Consider the following 17735-nt stretch of genomic DNA (forward strand, 5'->3'; position numbering starts at 1 on the left):
AGACATGATGACAGATGGACTAAGAGAATAACAGAGTGGTACCCAAGAGGAGCTAGAAGAAAACCTGGAAGACAATGACGGTGATGGACAGATGAAATTCATGAGTTTGTAGTAAATGGATGGCTGTTGCACAAAACAGAAGGAATTGGAAAGTTGCTGGAAAGGCCTTCATCCTCCAGTGGATTGAAAATGGCTGATGATGATGAATAAGAATTCGACACAACACTGCTCTCCACAACATGACTGCGTGGATTTTCACTAGACAAGCCTACCGGCTGCGTGGCGACAAGAGTAGTCGCCGCACAGTGTGGTTCAACAGATTTGTAATAAGCATATGCAAGTGGGGCGCATAATAATAATATTTATATTTTTACTAATCTATTTTTTTATATATATATTTAAAATTTGTCGTGATGTGATCAACCGAAATTAAAGCCGTGATCGACTGGTAGATCACAATCAACTTGTTGGCCACCCCTGCCTTAGAGTAATTCGAGTGGGAAGTTAATGGTATTTCTGTTCTTTCTCTTTTCACTTCTTCAACTTTCATTATCGTTTTCCTTCCTTATCCACTAGTCATTCCCCTTTCTTATACCATATTCCTACTTTTGGACACACTTTAACTGTTTCGTCTACTAATTGCACATATGCCAATCTTAATATTTAGGATTATGCCCCCAGCATACCTGAGTACTTATTCTTTTTGGAAGTTTATTTCTGTCTGTATGTATTTTGCCTCAATTCCTTACCATCTAAGCTAGTCTCCTTTGTCCTTGCCCCTCCAGACACATCTACTTGCAGTACCCATTTACTATTTGCAGCATACAATTCAGGCGCTTGACCTGTTTAGATTAATTCAATTATTTTATCTTAATAAATTTAGTAAATAATTTACATTCAGTACATAATTGTCTGTGCTGTTTCTAAATCTGTCAATGTATTATTGCCATTTATAACTTATCTGCATTGGTGTGGATGTATAAAATGGATAAAATCTTGAATAAATTGTCACAGTTGAGGTTACTTGATGATGCTTGCTGCCATGGTCTATCTTAATGCCCTCTCAGCATTGATGTTTGCATAGCACTTATCTTAGGATTTTTTTTTTTTTTTCATCTTTATATTTTTCAACTTTATCTTACTTTTTCTACTTTCTTTCATTTCTTTTAGGTCTGTCATCTTGTACATTGAACACTATCTCACACTACTTATATACTTGCTTTCTTGCATCACATGCTACTACTACTACTACTTTATTGATACTTTAATTTTAAGTTTTTAATTTATAAGTATCTATACACACATATACAAGAATCATATTCTGATTCATGAAATATAATACAAATTATTAATCAAGTAAAGAAACAGGGTACTGTTATTTCATAAACTATACAAATTATTAATATATTTTATTCCACATTCCTTGATATTAAGTATTAATGGAAAATGTTTTTCGTGTTTTGCATATATAAATTAAAAAACATGGCCTTTTATATATACTGCAGGTTCAATCTATGTGCAAGTACTTCCCATGTAATGAGTGTCTTAGTGTGTACTTTATTCCTGAGTTTGGAAAGTTTCAGGGTGTTAATCTGTTTTCATGTATATTCCAGAATTACTTCATCTTGTCATCTTCCATGGATAAAACAGTAAGGTTGTGGCACATATCAAGAAGAGAATGTCTTTGTTGTTTCCAGCATATTGATTTTGTTACTGCCATTGCATTTCATCCTAGGGTAAGTAATTTCTTTTGTATTTAAGAGTCTTATGCACATCATTTAATGTTAAATTCCAGAAATAGTATTAGCAGAGGCATACTATGCAAGAAAGCAAGTTTATGCAGCATCAGCCAAAAAAAAAAAAAAAAACCCCTCCATTCGTTCCAAATGCCTGTCCAGCTCAGCCTTAAATTTATTTAGGCTATCAACTTCCACAACAAAAGATGATAGTCTGTTCCACCAATCAACTACCCGCTGGCTAAAGGCAAATATCCACAAATAAAATAAATAATATTAAAATCCTTACACTCTATTCATATAGCACAAAAAGTGGTCTTGTAGTAATAAAATAATCAAGTGGTCTGCCTGATACAGTGGAACCTGATTAGTACATTCATGCTTAGCATATTTTCCTACATAGTAGAATGATTCCTAGTCCCATTCCTATTAACCATATGTACAAAGATCCCCACTTATGTGATTAAATTTCACTTGGATATGGGATTGCATTTTAACCAACCATGTTGCCTATAGATAGGGTGACCATATACTTTTGGAGCAAAGCCGGGACAAAACGTGTTCCAGAGAAGAAAAACTGGGACAATGCTACTGTTTAAAAGAAGGGAATCTGGAACAACATTAGTGTTTGTGTCTCTTAATTATATGCACGTAGCTGTTCATTAAAAGCGCATTTTTGTTTTTTCGTTGACATGGCTGAAAATAAAAATTATTTTATTAATTATTATAGTTAAGTTAAGCCTTCTCCAGTGGATTTTTAAATAATAGATACTTTTTAATGAAAAATATTTGCTCTGAGGATAGCTAGAGAAAAGTTTGAAAACTTCCAGGCACCCACAAGCTGCCGTATGGTTTAGCTGGTTCACTGTCTGGTTGAATAATAAATAGCACTGCTGTGTAGTAGAGCATGATGATAATATATTTATTCCATATTTATTGTTTGCGTAAGATTCTACATTTGTGTATAATTCTATTATTAAGTAACTCTGAAGCCATAAATTCCTTAGGAAGTTAGTGTTAATTAATCTCTATGGAATAGAAAAACAGACCAATAAAAATATACAGTTGAAATAAAAATATTTTTAACAAGGGCATATACTAAACTTGCTGTTACACTCTACCTATAGATTAATAATGCCCTCTTGCTAAAGCAGAGATTCTCGGATATTTGCCAGCATGCCCACGAGCAGAGATTCTTGTCAGCCGCGCCAACATCCAGTGGATGCTGAGTGGCCAACTAGGGCTTACGAAGCAATTACCAACAATAAGTCTGGCATGCTAAGGCATTATTTTTCAAATGATGCACTGAAGGAGAAAACTGTGGCCTGTAATATCTCAGTTATTTCTTCTGAGCCAGTTGAAACTTGTTCCTTGTGGTTGTGTGATCTGTGTTTTAAGTTCGTGGAAAAATGGCTGTCCCTATTTAGCTGTGTGATTTTCAAAATGGAGAAGAAATGAGTAAGACAAATTACAAATGCCAAAATCATATAAGTGGACTGTAATCCTCACACGAAGCATGTGAATATTGCATGGTTTCTGAACATCCCTCTGTCTATACTCAATATAATAGTATCCAAATGGAAGAAAATTTGAAACTCGATTCAAAGACAGAGTAAATAGCAAGAGAAAACTCATGCACGAAGTACAACGTCCAGAGCTCGAAATATTGCTGAAGTTGTTCAAGCAGGCATGCTTGTCAAACATGCCTACCTCTGCACTGGCTGCTATGCAGAGCAGCTAATTTAGCCCTAAAGATAAATCTAGATGGTTTTAAGACATAAAATGGCTGGATAGAAAGATTTAAGAAAAAACGTGACCTTGTGTACATTGTATGCACAGTGAACCTAGCATGAGTGCAAATATGGGAGATACATGGAAAAATCTGCCAGCTATCCTTGAAGAATACAGCCTCAAAAGTGTTTTCAATACAGAAGAGATGGGACTGTTTTACTACCTTTTACTTGGTAAGTCACTGCAGTTCAAAGGTGAGAAGTGCAATGGGGTAAATTGAACAAAGTAAGGCTTACTGTCATGTTATGCTGAAACTCAAGGGCGAACAGGGAAGCTTGCATCAGGAAGGCAAAACTTCAATGTTTTAAGAATGTGTACACCTTCCTTGCACTTATCACTCAGACCCTACGGCATGGATGACTACCCATTTTTAAATCTTTTCTATGAGTGTTAGATGCCATAATGTGATCAAAGAAGTGAAAAAAATTTACACTTCATAGATCCTTGTGTGGGTGGCCTATCCCTCCAACACTTTATCTGCAGTAAGTAAAGGTGGTTTCCTCCTGGCTAACTGTATGAGATACTAATAGCCCTTTTGTTCAAGCTGTAATTCAGTGTGTGAAGCAAAATTATAGAAAGATGCATACAAAAGAGGCTAGCTTTGGATACGGTGCAGTTTGTAAAATCTGCATGGGATTCTGTTGATGGGAACACCAGAAGTTTCAACAAAGTTTAGGGCTTTGTTATTTGCTTCCCGGTGACTCCCCATTACCAGATACTGATAACCACATGATAAAATAGATGCATGGCAGCAAATTGCTGGGAATGACGTTAGTTTCGATAATTATGTAGAGTGCAACAACAGCATCATTGTCTCCTAGCCTTCATCACTAGAAGAAATGGAGCAGCGCCAAGCAGAAAGAGTTGCTGATGATAGGGATGACTGCAAAGAAAGAGAGCTCATGCCAGTTCCAATGCTGTCAAAAACCACAGGAGCCATAGACACTGTGCAGCATTTTATTTTCAGTTTTGATATTGATGAAGACATTGTTAGTTGGCTGCCAAAAATGGATACAGATTATTTGTAAAATGTATTGTTTACAAATTAGGCCAGAACAATAAGAAAAAAGCACTCTAGCTAAGTTTTTTAGCAGTGTTTCTTAAATAAATGCATTAGAATTTTCATTAGTACATTTTCCTGCTTATGACAATGTATTTTTTCAGTACTCCTAAAACATACATAAACAAGGTTCCATGTATTTCTCTCTCACATTTGTGTAAATTTTTATTAGCCTTGATATGTCAATCTGTCTTTGTAATCAGCAGAAATCCCAAAGAAGTTGAAGAGTAAAGCATTTCCCTATTTTATTCTCATTTTGTGGATTGGTCTTCATTTGTGCAATTCCTTATTTGAGATACTTGAACAAATCCCTGTTTGTTTACAGTGAACAAATTTCATTAATAGTCTTAGCTTGAATGGACCCTGTTTTGATGGTTCTCCATAGTCTCTTTTGAGTTATTCCAGATTTGACACATAGCACCGGACTTGATTTTTTTTCCTCTTGAATTATAGTACTGCTCATGCGTAACTGCTGACTCTGCCTCACCATCATACTAGAGTTCGTGCCATTGTTTCTCCATCTCAGTATTAAAACTGCATCAAAATCATAATATTTAAAAAATTCTGTGAATTTTTTTATTCATTTCAGTAAATGTGGCTGTGATAAAACCTTGGTAAATTCCAATAAATCATAATCTGGCTGGCATTGAAAATCTAAACGTCTTTAGATTGTTTGTGACATTGTGATTGTTGTAATAAATAAAAAAACTTTTTTTTTTTTTTAAACAATCATTTATTCATTAGATTGTATTGCAGCTACAGAAATTATTGGTCTGTGTTAACTAAAGTAAGATACATAATTTTTTGATTCAGTAGATCATCAGATACGACACACAACAAAACCAATCAATATTGGTTTTGTTGTGTGTCGTATCTGATGATAAATCTAAATTCAAGATTTTTTTCATAAACTTACAGAATTCCTTTACATTCTCAGAATTCAATTGTATGTTGAAATTATCAACAAGTATAATAGGTAAGTGATCCAGTGGTTCAATTAATTTTGCTCATTCGATCAAATAAGGCATTAATTTTTTTATATATGAATTTACAGATGTCAGCGCTGTTCCAGGAGTAATGTAAATTGCAATCACGAAAATGGGTTCATATTGTTTCATGCATGACTGAAAACTGTACATCCATGATGTTAATGAGAAATCTCTGTTATGAAGGCAATCTCAGTTTGAATTCACATTCTTTTTTAAATCTATTTCTGTAGAGGGTTCGACATTAAAAGAAAGATCAACAACATATACATGTTGTTGATCTTTCTTTTAATCGTGTATTACTTCATCACAGGTTCACCACTTGAGATTTAGGTATAGTTAAAGCACATGCAGGCACAAGGAAATTGGGTGCATCTGCACATTAATCATCTATTATTCTTAAATGGAATCGTTATCCATTGTTTAACAATAGGCACAATCCATTGGGTATAGATTTATCTTTCATATATTATGTCATGATTGAAGATTGCACCCTATTTTTTTTTCTTGCGAAATTTCATCCATACTCATTCGACATTTTCATCTTCTTTGTACTCAATATACAGTACTCTGATATACCAGTCGTGCCATTTACCATTCAGTCTACAACACCCATATTTGTGGTAATCATATACGATTTTCCCTTTAACAATGAAAGTGTACATGGGTGATCTGCTGTATCAGTCATTGCCATTGAAGGAATTTTATTTCTCATACTCCTCAATTATTCTTCAGAATTATTTCCTTAATACACATCCTGGGCAACAACTTTGTGCATTCCTTCCTGAGATAAAACATAATTATTATAGTCACTAACATCGTTATTCTTTAGAAACAGCCGAATACCATGAGGACATAAATGACACACATCTTCTTTAGGAACAAATCTTGATTCAATAATTTAAGTCCTTCAGAAATTAATGTTTCTCCATTACCTATTTTCGAAATTAATGCTAAGAATGTCTTTTTTTTTGTTGTTGTTGTTGTTTCATTTATTATACTAGGCATTCCCTGCCAAAAACTGGCATCCCTACCATATTATACAATACCATACTTAAAAACGGAGATACATGAACCCACTTATACAATCTACAACCCTATTCGACATAACCATTAGGAAGCTCACTAAAACACTATCAGTCCATCAATTATAAAAAAGTGCAAACTGATAAAGTCTAGACTTAACAAAGCTGCCACCAGAAAGAAGAATCCACATTGACTTAAATCAGTGAAGTCCAAACAAACTGATGGATTCACCAAAGATGTGCTCCACATGAGGTACATCTAGCCAGACTGTAAACACTGCCAGTGTACTGATGTGGGATTTACTTAAAGATATAATTACCATCAAGGGTAAAGGAAAGGGTTTTTGCTTCCGTAAAGGTGAGCACAGTGGGATCAACTGATGATGTTACCAACAGCAAATTCTAAGTGGGAAGCATTCAAGGAATTAATCGTGGAAGCTACTAAAAGTTTCATACCTATTAAGAAATATTGTTCAGGGTTTAGGCCTAAATGGTTGTCTAATGAGACTCGTGACAGAGAAGAAAAATGCATGGGATGCATATAAATTATCAGGCGACACAGAAGCCTATGGCAGATATAAGCTAGTCTGTAATCAAGTCACAAAGGAGGTTAGGCAGGCAAAGGCAGATTATGAGAAATCATTGGGAAAGGATGCTAAGAAAAACAGCAAGGATTTCTTTACTTATATAAATTCTAAAAGGAAGGGGATGAATCTGATTGGTCCACTTGATATCAATGGTTCGACTGTTGGTGCTCCTGTTCAGATAGCAAACAAACTGAATAAGTAATTTGCGTCAACATTCACACATGAGGAGTTATTAAGGTTTGAAAATGACAGAAGGTTATCAAATTGTAGCAGGGTGCTTAATCATTTTGTAATAACTGAGAGCAAAGTGGAGGAGAAATTGTTGAAGTTAAACATAAGAAAGGCACCTGGGTGGATGGGATCTATCCAGTTATATTAAAGGTGGTGCCAAAGGAAGTAAGCAAACCCTTAGCCATAATTATGAGAGCATATTTGGACTCGGGGGAAGTCCCCACGGACTGGAGATGTGCAAATGTATCCCCAGTTCACAAAGGGGGTTCGATGGGTGACAAGTAATTACAGACCAGTTAGTTTAGCTTCTGCTCTAGGTAAAATAATGGAGTCACTGGTTAAAGATGCATTGCAGGATCATCTAGACAAGACTACAGCAATAATTCAGACACAGCATGGATTTGTTAAGGGAAAGTCTTGTCTGACAAATTTGATTGGTTATTATGATGTGGTTACAAAGGAACTGGATGCAAAAAATAATTTTGATATCATATACCTGGATTTCAGGAAAGCTTTTGACACTGTTGCGCATGGAAGACTACTGTACAAATTGGAGCAGAATGGTATTAAGGGTAAATTGCTACAATGGATAAAAGGTTGGTTGAGTGGGAGAAGACAGAGGGTGGTAATCAATGGGTGCTGGTCTTCGTGGACTAACGTTATTAGTGGAGTCCCACAGGGTTCGGTGTTGGGTCCACTGTTGTTTTGTATATTTATCAATGATATTGATGAAGGTATATCAGGCTTAGTGTCGAAGTTTGCAGATGATACAAAGGTTGGCAGTGTTGTTAATGACAGTAATGGCAGTGTGCTACTGCAACAGGATCTAGAAAATTTGGGCAGATGGGCTGAGAAGTGGCAACTGAAGTTTAATCTTGACAGATGCAAAGTACTGCATATGGGTAACGATAACCGAAGAGAAACGTACCAACTGTGTGGTACTACAATCGGGGAAGTGGAAAGTGAGAAAGACCTGGGAGTAATTGTGCAGTCAAATATGAAGTTTTCTGAGCTATGCAGATGGGCTGCATGGGCAGGTCATGGAGTCTTGTCAATGATATATAGGAATTTTGCTAGCAGGGAAAAGGCGGTGATTGTCCCTCTGTATAAGGCAATGGTCAGGCCATGACTTGAGTACCGCTTATAGGTCTGGAGGCCTCATTTTAGGAAGGATGTAGATTTGCTTGAGCATGTACAGAGAAGGGCGACAAGATTGGTTAGGGGAATGAAGGGATCCTCTTACCAAGAGAGGCCTAAGTTCTGCAAATTGCAGTGGCTAGGGACTCTGCACCTGTGCAGTGTATAAGGCCTGGAATCGGTTGAGCATGCTGAATTCTGATGGGATTCTTCCACTTGTTCAGATTACGAACCCAAGGGGGCATAAATTCAAATTAAGGAAAGACAGATGTAGTATAAATGTGCAGAAATTTGATTTTAGCCAGCGGGTGGTTAATTGCTGGAACAAACTTCTATCTATTGTTGTGGAAGTTGATAGGTTAAGCTCATACACTTGCTTTCTTGCATCACATGCCACTACTACTCCAATACTACTACTAATGTACTTTTTTTTCTTTTTTTTTTTATTGTTGTCATTATTTGTTGGTGCATAGATACCATACACATAAAGGCCAATCAGTATAGTGACGTGTGTATCGTAATGTAACGTCTCTCACTACATTATGATATACGTAATGTATGTGTGTTAGTTGTCTGATGGCACCAGGGGTTCCCCCCCATCTCCGCTAGATGTAATGTAGTGAGAGACAAGATAAAACATAATTATTATAATAATTATAGAATAGAATAGAATCTTTAATTGCAGCAATGATAGACATACAATTAGTCCCGTCACAGCATGGTGGTGCCAGGGGTTAACAAAACATATTTACAAAAGAGATACACATGAGAAAAAAAGATAAATCAGATTATTAACAAAGCACAGTTTTACATTTTCAGTTCGACGAGGATACCCTTCCTGTATTTTTTATTATTGACCGCTTCTTGGAAGTCTCCGTCGATGGCTTGCAGTGAGGACAGCATTTGCTTTGGCAGGAATCTGTCGGTTAGTACTAGCTGGTTACGGTTTGCTAGCAGCTGTGCTGAAGACCGGAGATAAGGGGGAGGAATGCGCCAAGAGCAGTGATCCCAGAAGTTCGGCTCTGTAATTTTACCGGTGGCCATCTTGATGGTGAACAGCAGCCTTCTTTCTCCGATGTAGGACCGGAGCCTGCGTAGGTGAAGAGCTTCTGCTAACTGCGTTGATCTAAGAGCTGGGGGAAGGTGGAGTTTGCTGTTGGCCCATTTTAGAAGCCAGAATTCGGCAGAGAATATTCTTTTAATGTTGGATTCGGCGGCCGATGCCCATATCTCTGAAGCATACAGTATTGTTGGGTAAAGGATTGATACAATGTATCTTTTTACCAGTTGTGGGTCGGTGGTGTGGAGCAGCTGTTGTTTGGCGACCCAGCGTAGTGAATTCAGCCTCGACTGTATGAGGTTTATGTGATCGTTGAAAGATAGTTTGGAGTCGAAGACGACCCCCAGATCTTTGTGTGTTTGAACACTTGGAACTGAGGAGCCGTTAAGCACAGGCTCCAACGTTGTTGGGCTGTCCTTTAGAGAATAAGTTATTTGTGCCGATTTTAGGGGGTTGATTTGGAGGTTGAAGGTATTGAGGTAGTCAGCCATGTCCTGCAGTTTGCTAGTGATTTGCTGAGTGATTTCGGCTACTGAGTTGGATGGCGATATTCTAGTAAGAAGCTTGACATCGTCAGCATATGTGATCCAATTGAACTTATTGGTCACAAATGGCACCATGATTGCTGAGAAGAGAATGCCAGACAGGACCCCCCCCCCTTGAGGTACACCGGCAGTTATGTGACGCGTGAAGGTCTTTGTTCCGATCTTTAGAACAAGGGTCCTCTTCGATAGGAGAGATTCTAGGAACCAGAGAACATCGCCGCGAAAATTTCTAAGAGACGTAGGAGATGAGGTATATAGATGGCATCAAATGCAGAATGGATGTCAAGATATATAACTGACAATTCCTGTCTTTGTTCAAATGCACATCTTAGATGCCTTTGACCATCTTACATCTTAGATAGTTGACCTTCCTGATATCCCATAGTGTATTTGCTGAGGACTGTCACGGAGAATTTGATGGGTGACAGACGGTAGCAATGCTTTCTCCAGAATTTTTAGCAATACAGAGGCGCAAGCGATGGGCCTATGTTGGCTTGGGAGCGTTGATTGTTGGTGCTTAGGAAGGGGCCAGACAGAGTACCTGTTCCACTGGGGGTGGAAAGAAGTGAACTTCGAGGCATCTGTTGTATAGGTTGAGGAGTGAGTTGATGATGAAGACACTTAAACATTTGATTATGAACTGGGGGATGCCATCGTCACCGGTGGTTGTTGTGAGAGGGAGAGTATTGATGGCCTGCATCAGTTGTTGCTTAGAAATTCGGATCGTAGCGAGACTATCAGTGAGATGAGAGCGGTTGAGGAGTGGCCGATTAGGTAGAGCTGGAGGTTGATTAGAAAATCTGGCAACGTAGTTGAGCCAGTCAACTGGGTCAATGTTGCTGGAAGAACTAGCCTTTGTTCTGTAGAATGGTTTTCCCCTTTTTAGGGTTCTTTCGAGGTGCTTTTTAATTGCAGCTGATTTGTTTCTGTTGAATTCGGCCCTGGCTTTGGAGAATGAAATGCAGTCTTGGACATTGCCGGAAGCTTTCCACTTGGCGTGTAGTAATTGTTTGTAGTGGAAACTTTGGTTGAGCTGGGGAGTCCACCATGCTCTGGATTGCGGAGTAATGGTGACTGTCTTGGTAGTGGTGTGAAGGGCTATGGTATGTTTTATATTGAGTTGTATTGTTTGTGTTGAGTGACTGGCCTCTCAGCCTAGCTTGTCACAGCAAGCTGGCATGGGCTAGTTTCCATCCCTGGCATGTGGAGTCAGACCAGGGATCTACTACCCAGTACAAGTGACTTCGTGCCCATCTACCCATACAGATCAGAAGAACACTAGAGTAGTGTAATGTACAGAGCCCCAATCCATGCTCAATTAAACCCAGTTTTCAAACGCTACTATCACAGTCTGTCTTGCCCATAACTGCAGAGCTTTCCAAAATGAAAGACAGAAGTGCTCAAGACAGAATGTGTCACACAACGATTTGCAGCTAAACAATTTGCACAATTTGGTGTTGTGTTCCTATATGAGTAATCAACATAATGTTTGCTTTGTGCACAATATGAACAAATTTCCTTCTGTGAGTAGTAATGTCCAGCAGTGTGTCCATTCCATAGACACCAATAACACATTGTGGTCAGGTAGTACCTTCCAAAATGATGAGCACTATAACCAATAAAAATGCAGTTTGAACACTCAAAATATTCTCTCTCCCGACCTGTTGACTCTTGAAAAGGAAACCATACACTCTTGTAAAAACTCATCCTTTCCGATCTCAAACCCTGATAAATTCCATTCGTAAAGCTAATTCGACAAGTCTTATTCCTGTATTTCTTTTATTGTGTGACACAATAAAGTTTCTAGTCCAGCTTTGGACTTGAAACTCTAGTCACAGAAATTCCAGGTCCTTTAGTTGTGCATTACTTTCAATTGATTTAACTTCCCTGGACATACCAAGTTCCACGATCATCTTTCCTCCTCCACAGTCCTTTATCCAATCCCGCTGACTTCTCCTCACCTTCAACAAAATGAAGATCGAGCCACTGTCCTCAGATAGAATTTTTTGAACGTCACAACCCATACAGTTGTACATAATCATCATTTCTATGTGAAGGTTTATTCAATTTCTTCTGCCTGTCCTCTTCAAGTTTCAGTGCAGTTGAAGTTTTACAGCCTTTCTGATCCTGATTTTGAAAAATTGTCTGCCATACTAATATTTTCTCAAAGTGATGCACTTCCATAATTAACAGACATTCTCTGTGGAATGGTAACAAATTTGCTAAGCTCACCTTTCTGTAGAGCCTGCTCAATATTCTGCAAATACCGACTTATCACCTGTTGCTTTATGCTTCAAATCCTGCTGTAAATGCTCCAGATGTATCATCTTGAATTCAAATATAGTGTCATCCTTTGTTTCCTCTCTCTCTCTTTTCTCCCCACACTTATTGGGGAAGAGAAGGTGGAATTACTTGTATTTTCAAGAATCTTCATGGCCTGAGATGAATTGCTGTGTCCTCTATGAATATTCCCCCTAGTTGTCAAGTAACCACTTTGTCACGCTTTGTCCTCCTTCTGGAATACTGGGTTCCAACGCAACACTTTTCCTGCTTTAATCCTTTTCCTCCATAAATCACTCACAAATTTTGTACCTTCAGGTTTATCATGTTCCAGTGTATGAATTTCCCTTTTCATATTATTAAAGCCAGGCAAGGATTCTTCGTCATCCTCCTTGCAGCCCTCAGCATTAGTCTTAATTATGCACCATTCTTCAACTGGGTTATTCCCCACTTAGCCTAGCTTGTCCTGTTTAGGAACATCCTAAAAGCGAAGCCCATCAGCAAATTCCAGCTATCCCTAACTGCAGCCAAAGCACAGGTCTTGTTATCCAGTCCTGCTGACTTCAAAAAAATAATCATCACAATCATGTGAATTCATGGTAGGGTATCTCCTAATTTAACGACATCCAAATCCCATGCATTAAGAAACTCATCAACTACCTCTTTATTACTTACTCGTGCTTTCTTCTCCTTATCCAGAATAGCTGTGTAGCCTGCACACATCAAACGAAATGATATCAACACAGTAATTGCTTTCACTCCAACGTCTGGGATCTTTGAAGATCAGTCCTGCTCTGCTTCAGTATTGTTGCCCTTTGAACAACTAGAAACATCAACCACATGATCAGTACCTCCCAAAGATGATTCTTCTAAAGAACCACATCCACAAGCTTAGAAGTTGCACCCTTATTATCTCCAGAATCCATAAAAGTCTATTTCTGTAGTTACACAGTCTTCCTTAGTATGTTCTTTTGTTGTCTTCCTTAAATGCTTATACTCACAATCCCTGATGTGCTATGCCTATATATTTTACTTCTGTAGGAGTCGTACATGAATCATTCATGCTCCCCCAGTTACATTTCAATTGTTTCCTCTTATGCAACCTCTTACTGAGCCTAATAGATCCTAAATCTCTTGTGGAATTTTATCCCTCACACTCGTCATCGTATTTTTATACTTAAGTTTTCTATAGTAAATTTTATTTCTGAATGTCAGTTTCTCATCCAGACTTAAAATTTATATTTCCCTGTAACTACAGGGAATGTAAATATATACTCAATATATATATATATACTTTCGAGGTTTCAAAACTGGTAAGTACGTATAGTTCGGTTCCCCACTATGAGTCCAGTTAACCAAAGTTTTGCACTATTTAATGATGTTCATGTACTGTTATGTCCCAAAATAATTTACATAAAACTTATAAATATTTACACAATACACACACACACACACACACACACACACTAGAGGGCATCTAATCTTTATTCAGTCCTAACCAATAAAAACTAAGGGTAACCTACATAATTTCAAAATGGCTGCTGTAATGTTATTCTATGAGCACGTTACCAAATAAAAACCACATTGTCGGGATGGACTGTCACTTTGTTCCAAAGATCACCACCTCTATCTATATAAGCAATCCTGAATACTGGAGCCAACGCATCTTAAAATATCAGTGCCTCTTCACACTGAATTCAAATAGCCCTTCAGCTTTGTGCTGCACTAGTCTTGAATACAGATAGTTGAGAAATGTAATGATATCCTATGGCCAACTTTAAGGTGCAAGAGAGAAAAACCTCCTGTACCTAGTTAGATTCTCTCACTTTCCTCTGGTAGGTCAGCATCTACTCTATCTTTATGTTCACTTAATTGTACTCTAAAGCTAATCCTAAGATATAGAGGCTCTATCCTTCTAAATTCTTCATTTTTTCTGCACTAGTCTGAAATATAGGGTATATTATTTCCTTGTATTTATAAATATTTTAATAATATTTTGTACCATCTAGTTTGTCCAGGTGGCATGCAGTTCTAATTTTAAATGAAGAGGGAGAAGCCAAAATGGTTCCCTTTGCAGAACAGCTATGACCTAAAACTGCATTACTTCCAGTTCCTTGTAAATATAGTAAATTTTATTTCCTCATGTCAGTTTCTCATCCAGACTTAAAATTTACATTCACTGTAACTACTCACAAATTTGTTATTTGAGAATTGTTGCTTAAAAAAAAAAATCTGTTTTCCTCCTACCTATCAGTATGATCTTTACGTTTCTTTACATACAATATACCATGTATTTAATGTAAAGATTGGGAGAGCAGTTAATGATCATCGCTGAGCATGAGTCAAACCACTGATTAATGTTTACCATTAACCATATTAACTAAGCAGTGCTTCTTCAGCATGACTTGAACAGGCTTCAAGGATGGTCAGAAAAGCTTCAGTATGTTTCAATGCAGCAAAATGCAAGTTCTTATACTTCGGGAATAACTTGAAAATAACTTATACATTTCATGGGGTTGAATTAAAAACAGCAGGAACAAAGGAATCTGGAATTATACAGACAGATATGAAGTTCTCTGAGCAGTGTAAACAGATGGCCAGGAAACCCATGGAATCTTATCAGTAATTTATTGAAGAGTAGCCTGTAGAGATAGGGAGGACATAATCCCACTTTATAAGTCAATTGTAAGACTGCACTTCTGTTTCCAGGTATGGGGACATCATCAAAAAAAGACACTTAGCTTGTTGAAAGGGTCCAAAGACAGGCAACTACATGGTGAAATTGATGACCATGCAAGGAAAGAAATTGATTAAGCGAGCCACAGATCTTGGCAACCAGGCGCCTTAGAGGGCATATAATTGAAGTCTGTAGAGAAGAGATAGTAAAATGAATAAAGGCAAAATTTTCACTATTATAAAGGGTTCCAGAACTAGGAGTCATAAATTCAAATTACAGGGGTAGATGTTTAGACTGGGTTGTAGGAAGTTTTCTTTTAGCTAGCAAGTTATTGCTAGATTACTGGAACAAGTTGCCTCCTCGATAATAGTAGTAAGGCAAATGATGCAAGGAAGCTCGCTTATACAGCATCAGCCAAAAAAAAAAAAAAAAAAAACAGTTCACCCATCAGTACCATCCAAGAATTTGTCTAGTTCTCCCTTGAATTTATTCAACCCATCCACTTCCACAACAACAGATGGAAGCCTGATCTACAAACACCTGCTGGATGAAGGAAAATTTCCTCATATCTATCCTGCAACCATCCTTCCTCAACTTGAATTTATTCCCCCCCCCCCCATGTGTAGTCTCAGCAAGTTGTTATTGTTTATTTGGTTTTTAGGAGCATTAGCAACTAAGGCTATATTGCTCCGGGATATGCGGTGGTCATTCCCTGACCTTTCCGCATCCTCCGTATTTGGTGGCAACAGGCTCGAACCCCAGTCTAATCAAGAAGTGTGTGCTACGCACTGCTGCTCCTTCCCACCTGGCTACGGAGGCACCATCTCAGCAAGTGGAACAATACCATTAATATTCCACTGGCTCAATCCATTCAAGGCCTTAAATGCCTCAATCAGATCTCTCCACAGGTGCCTAGTCTTTAGACACTGCAATTTGCAGAACTGAAGCCTTTCTAGGTAAGAGCACCCTTTTGTTCCTTTCACCAATCAGGTTGCCCTTGTCTGCACCCATTCCAGCAGATCTACATCCTTCCTAAAGTGTGATGTACAGAACTCAAGATGTGGCCTAACCATGGCCTTTTACAAAGGGATAATCACCTCCTTATTCCTGCTAGCAAAGTTTCTGCATATCATTGACAAAACTTCATGAGCTGTCCTGGCAGCATGTCTGACTGCACAGTTATCCTCGGGTCTTTTCTTTTTCCACTACCCTAAGTGTAGTACCACACATTTGATAAGTTACTCTGGGTTTACTGCTACCAATGCGCAGTACCTTACATTTGTCAATGTTATACTTCATCTGCCATTTCTCAGCCTGTAGACTCGATTTTCCTAGATCTTGTTACAGTGGCTCACCTTAATGACTGCCGTTAACCACCCTGTCAGACTTTGTATTATCTGCAAACTTAGACATTAAGCCTAATATACCTTCATCAGTATCATTGATAAATATTGAAAACAACAATGGACCCAGCACTGAACCCTGGGGAACTCCCACTAATAACATTAGTCTCACGAAGAGCAATACCCACTGATAACCATCCCTTTATTCATAGCAGTAACTTGTCCTTAATACCACATTGCTCCATTTTGTACAGAAGTCTTTTATGTGCAACAGTAGCAAAAGTCGTTCTGAAATTCAAGTATATGATGTCAAAAATTTTTTTTTTTTGCATCCAGTTCCTTGGTCACTGCATCTTTGTAACCTATCAAATTGGTTAGACAAGACCACCCCTTGACAAATTCATGCTGTGATTAAAGCATGAATTTGTCAAATAATTGCATGCCTATCCAAATGGTCCTTCTTTAACCAGCGATTTTATTTATTTTTTCCTGGATCAGACATTAGGCTAATAGATCTGTAATTACTCATGTCACCTTTTCACCTATTTTTTGTAATTGGTTGTCCAGTTTTCTCTCTGATCGCTCACTGAGGGTGATGGTAGATGGCTCTCTGTATTCTAACTTCTCCACTAGTGCTGGTGTTCCCCAAGGTTCAGTTCTTTTCCTCTTGTATATTAATGACCATCTTCTATTGACTGGAAATCCTATCCATAGTTTTGCCGATGATAGCACATTGCATTCCACTATCTATTTTGAGAAATCTTTCCCTGCTCAATCGGCTTCAACTTCTCGAATATCTGCTACCAATCTTTGTTGACACTCCAATTTTTACACAAAATGATATATCTCTTTTGGGGATTACCCTGACTTCTAATCTCTCTTGGCACAAGCACATTACAAATATTACTTCCTCTGCATCTAAAAAACTTTGTTTTCTCTTTCGCTCTTGGCATTACTTTTATTCCACTGCTGTTCACCCTGTACAAATCATAAATCCGCCCTACCGTGGAATATTGTTCTCACATCTGAGGCGGTGCCCCCAAAACCTCTCTCAGGCTTCTAGACTCCATTCAGAAGAGGGCAGTTAGGTTAATTAATGACTCCTCTCTAACAGAGTCTCTCCACTCGCTGTCTCATAGACGTACTGTTTCTGCTGCATGTCTTTTCTACAGGATACTTCCATGGGCAATGTTCTTCTGCATTGGCTGCTATAATTCCCACTCTCTCTCTCTCTCTCTCTCTCTCTCTCTCTCTCTCTCTCTTTCAAAACTCTACGA

General features: G+C 38.1%; 1 protein-coding gene across 2 annotated transcripts in view; it reads left to right on the forward strand.

Annotated features, from left to right (window-relative positions):
- The window catches only part of LOC150084235 (WD repeat-containing protein 44), a 380944-nt gene that overhangs the window by 314806 nt on the left and 48403 nt on the right, over positions 1 to 17735 (forward strand). For both annotated transcript variants that reach the window (XM_090375960.1, XM_090375961.1), the window contains one exon: positions 1614 to 1736. In XM_090375960.1, the coding sequence (XP_090232086.1) occupies positions 1614 to 1736 (123 nt within the window). The remainder of the gene's footprint in view (positions 1 to 1613; positions 1737 to 17735) is intronic.

This window comes from Mastigoproctus giganteus, chromosome 6 (genome assembly GCF_048544385.1).
Source record: "Mastigoproctus giganteus isolate SK-2022 chromosome 6, ASM4854438v1, whole genome shotgun sequence".
In the NCBI taxonomy this organism is placed as follows: Eukaryota; Metazoa; Arthropoda; class Arachnida; order Uropygi; family Thelyphonidae; genus Mastigoproctus; species Mastigoproctus giganteus.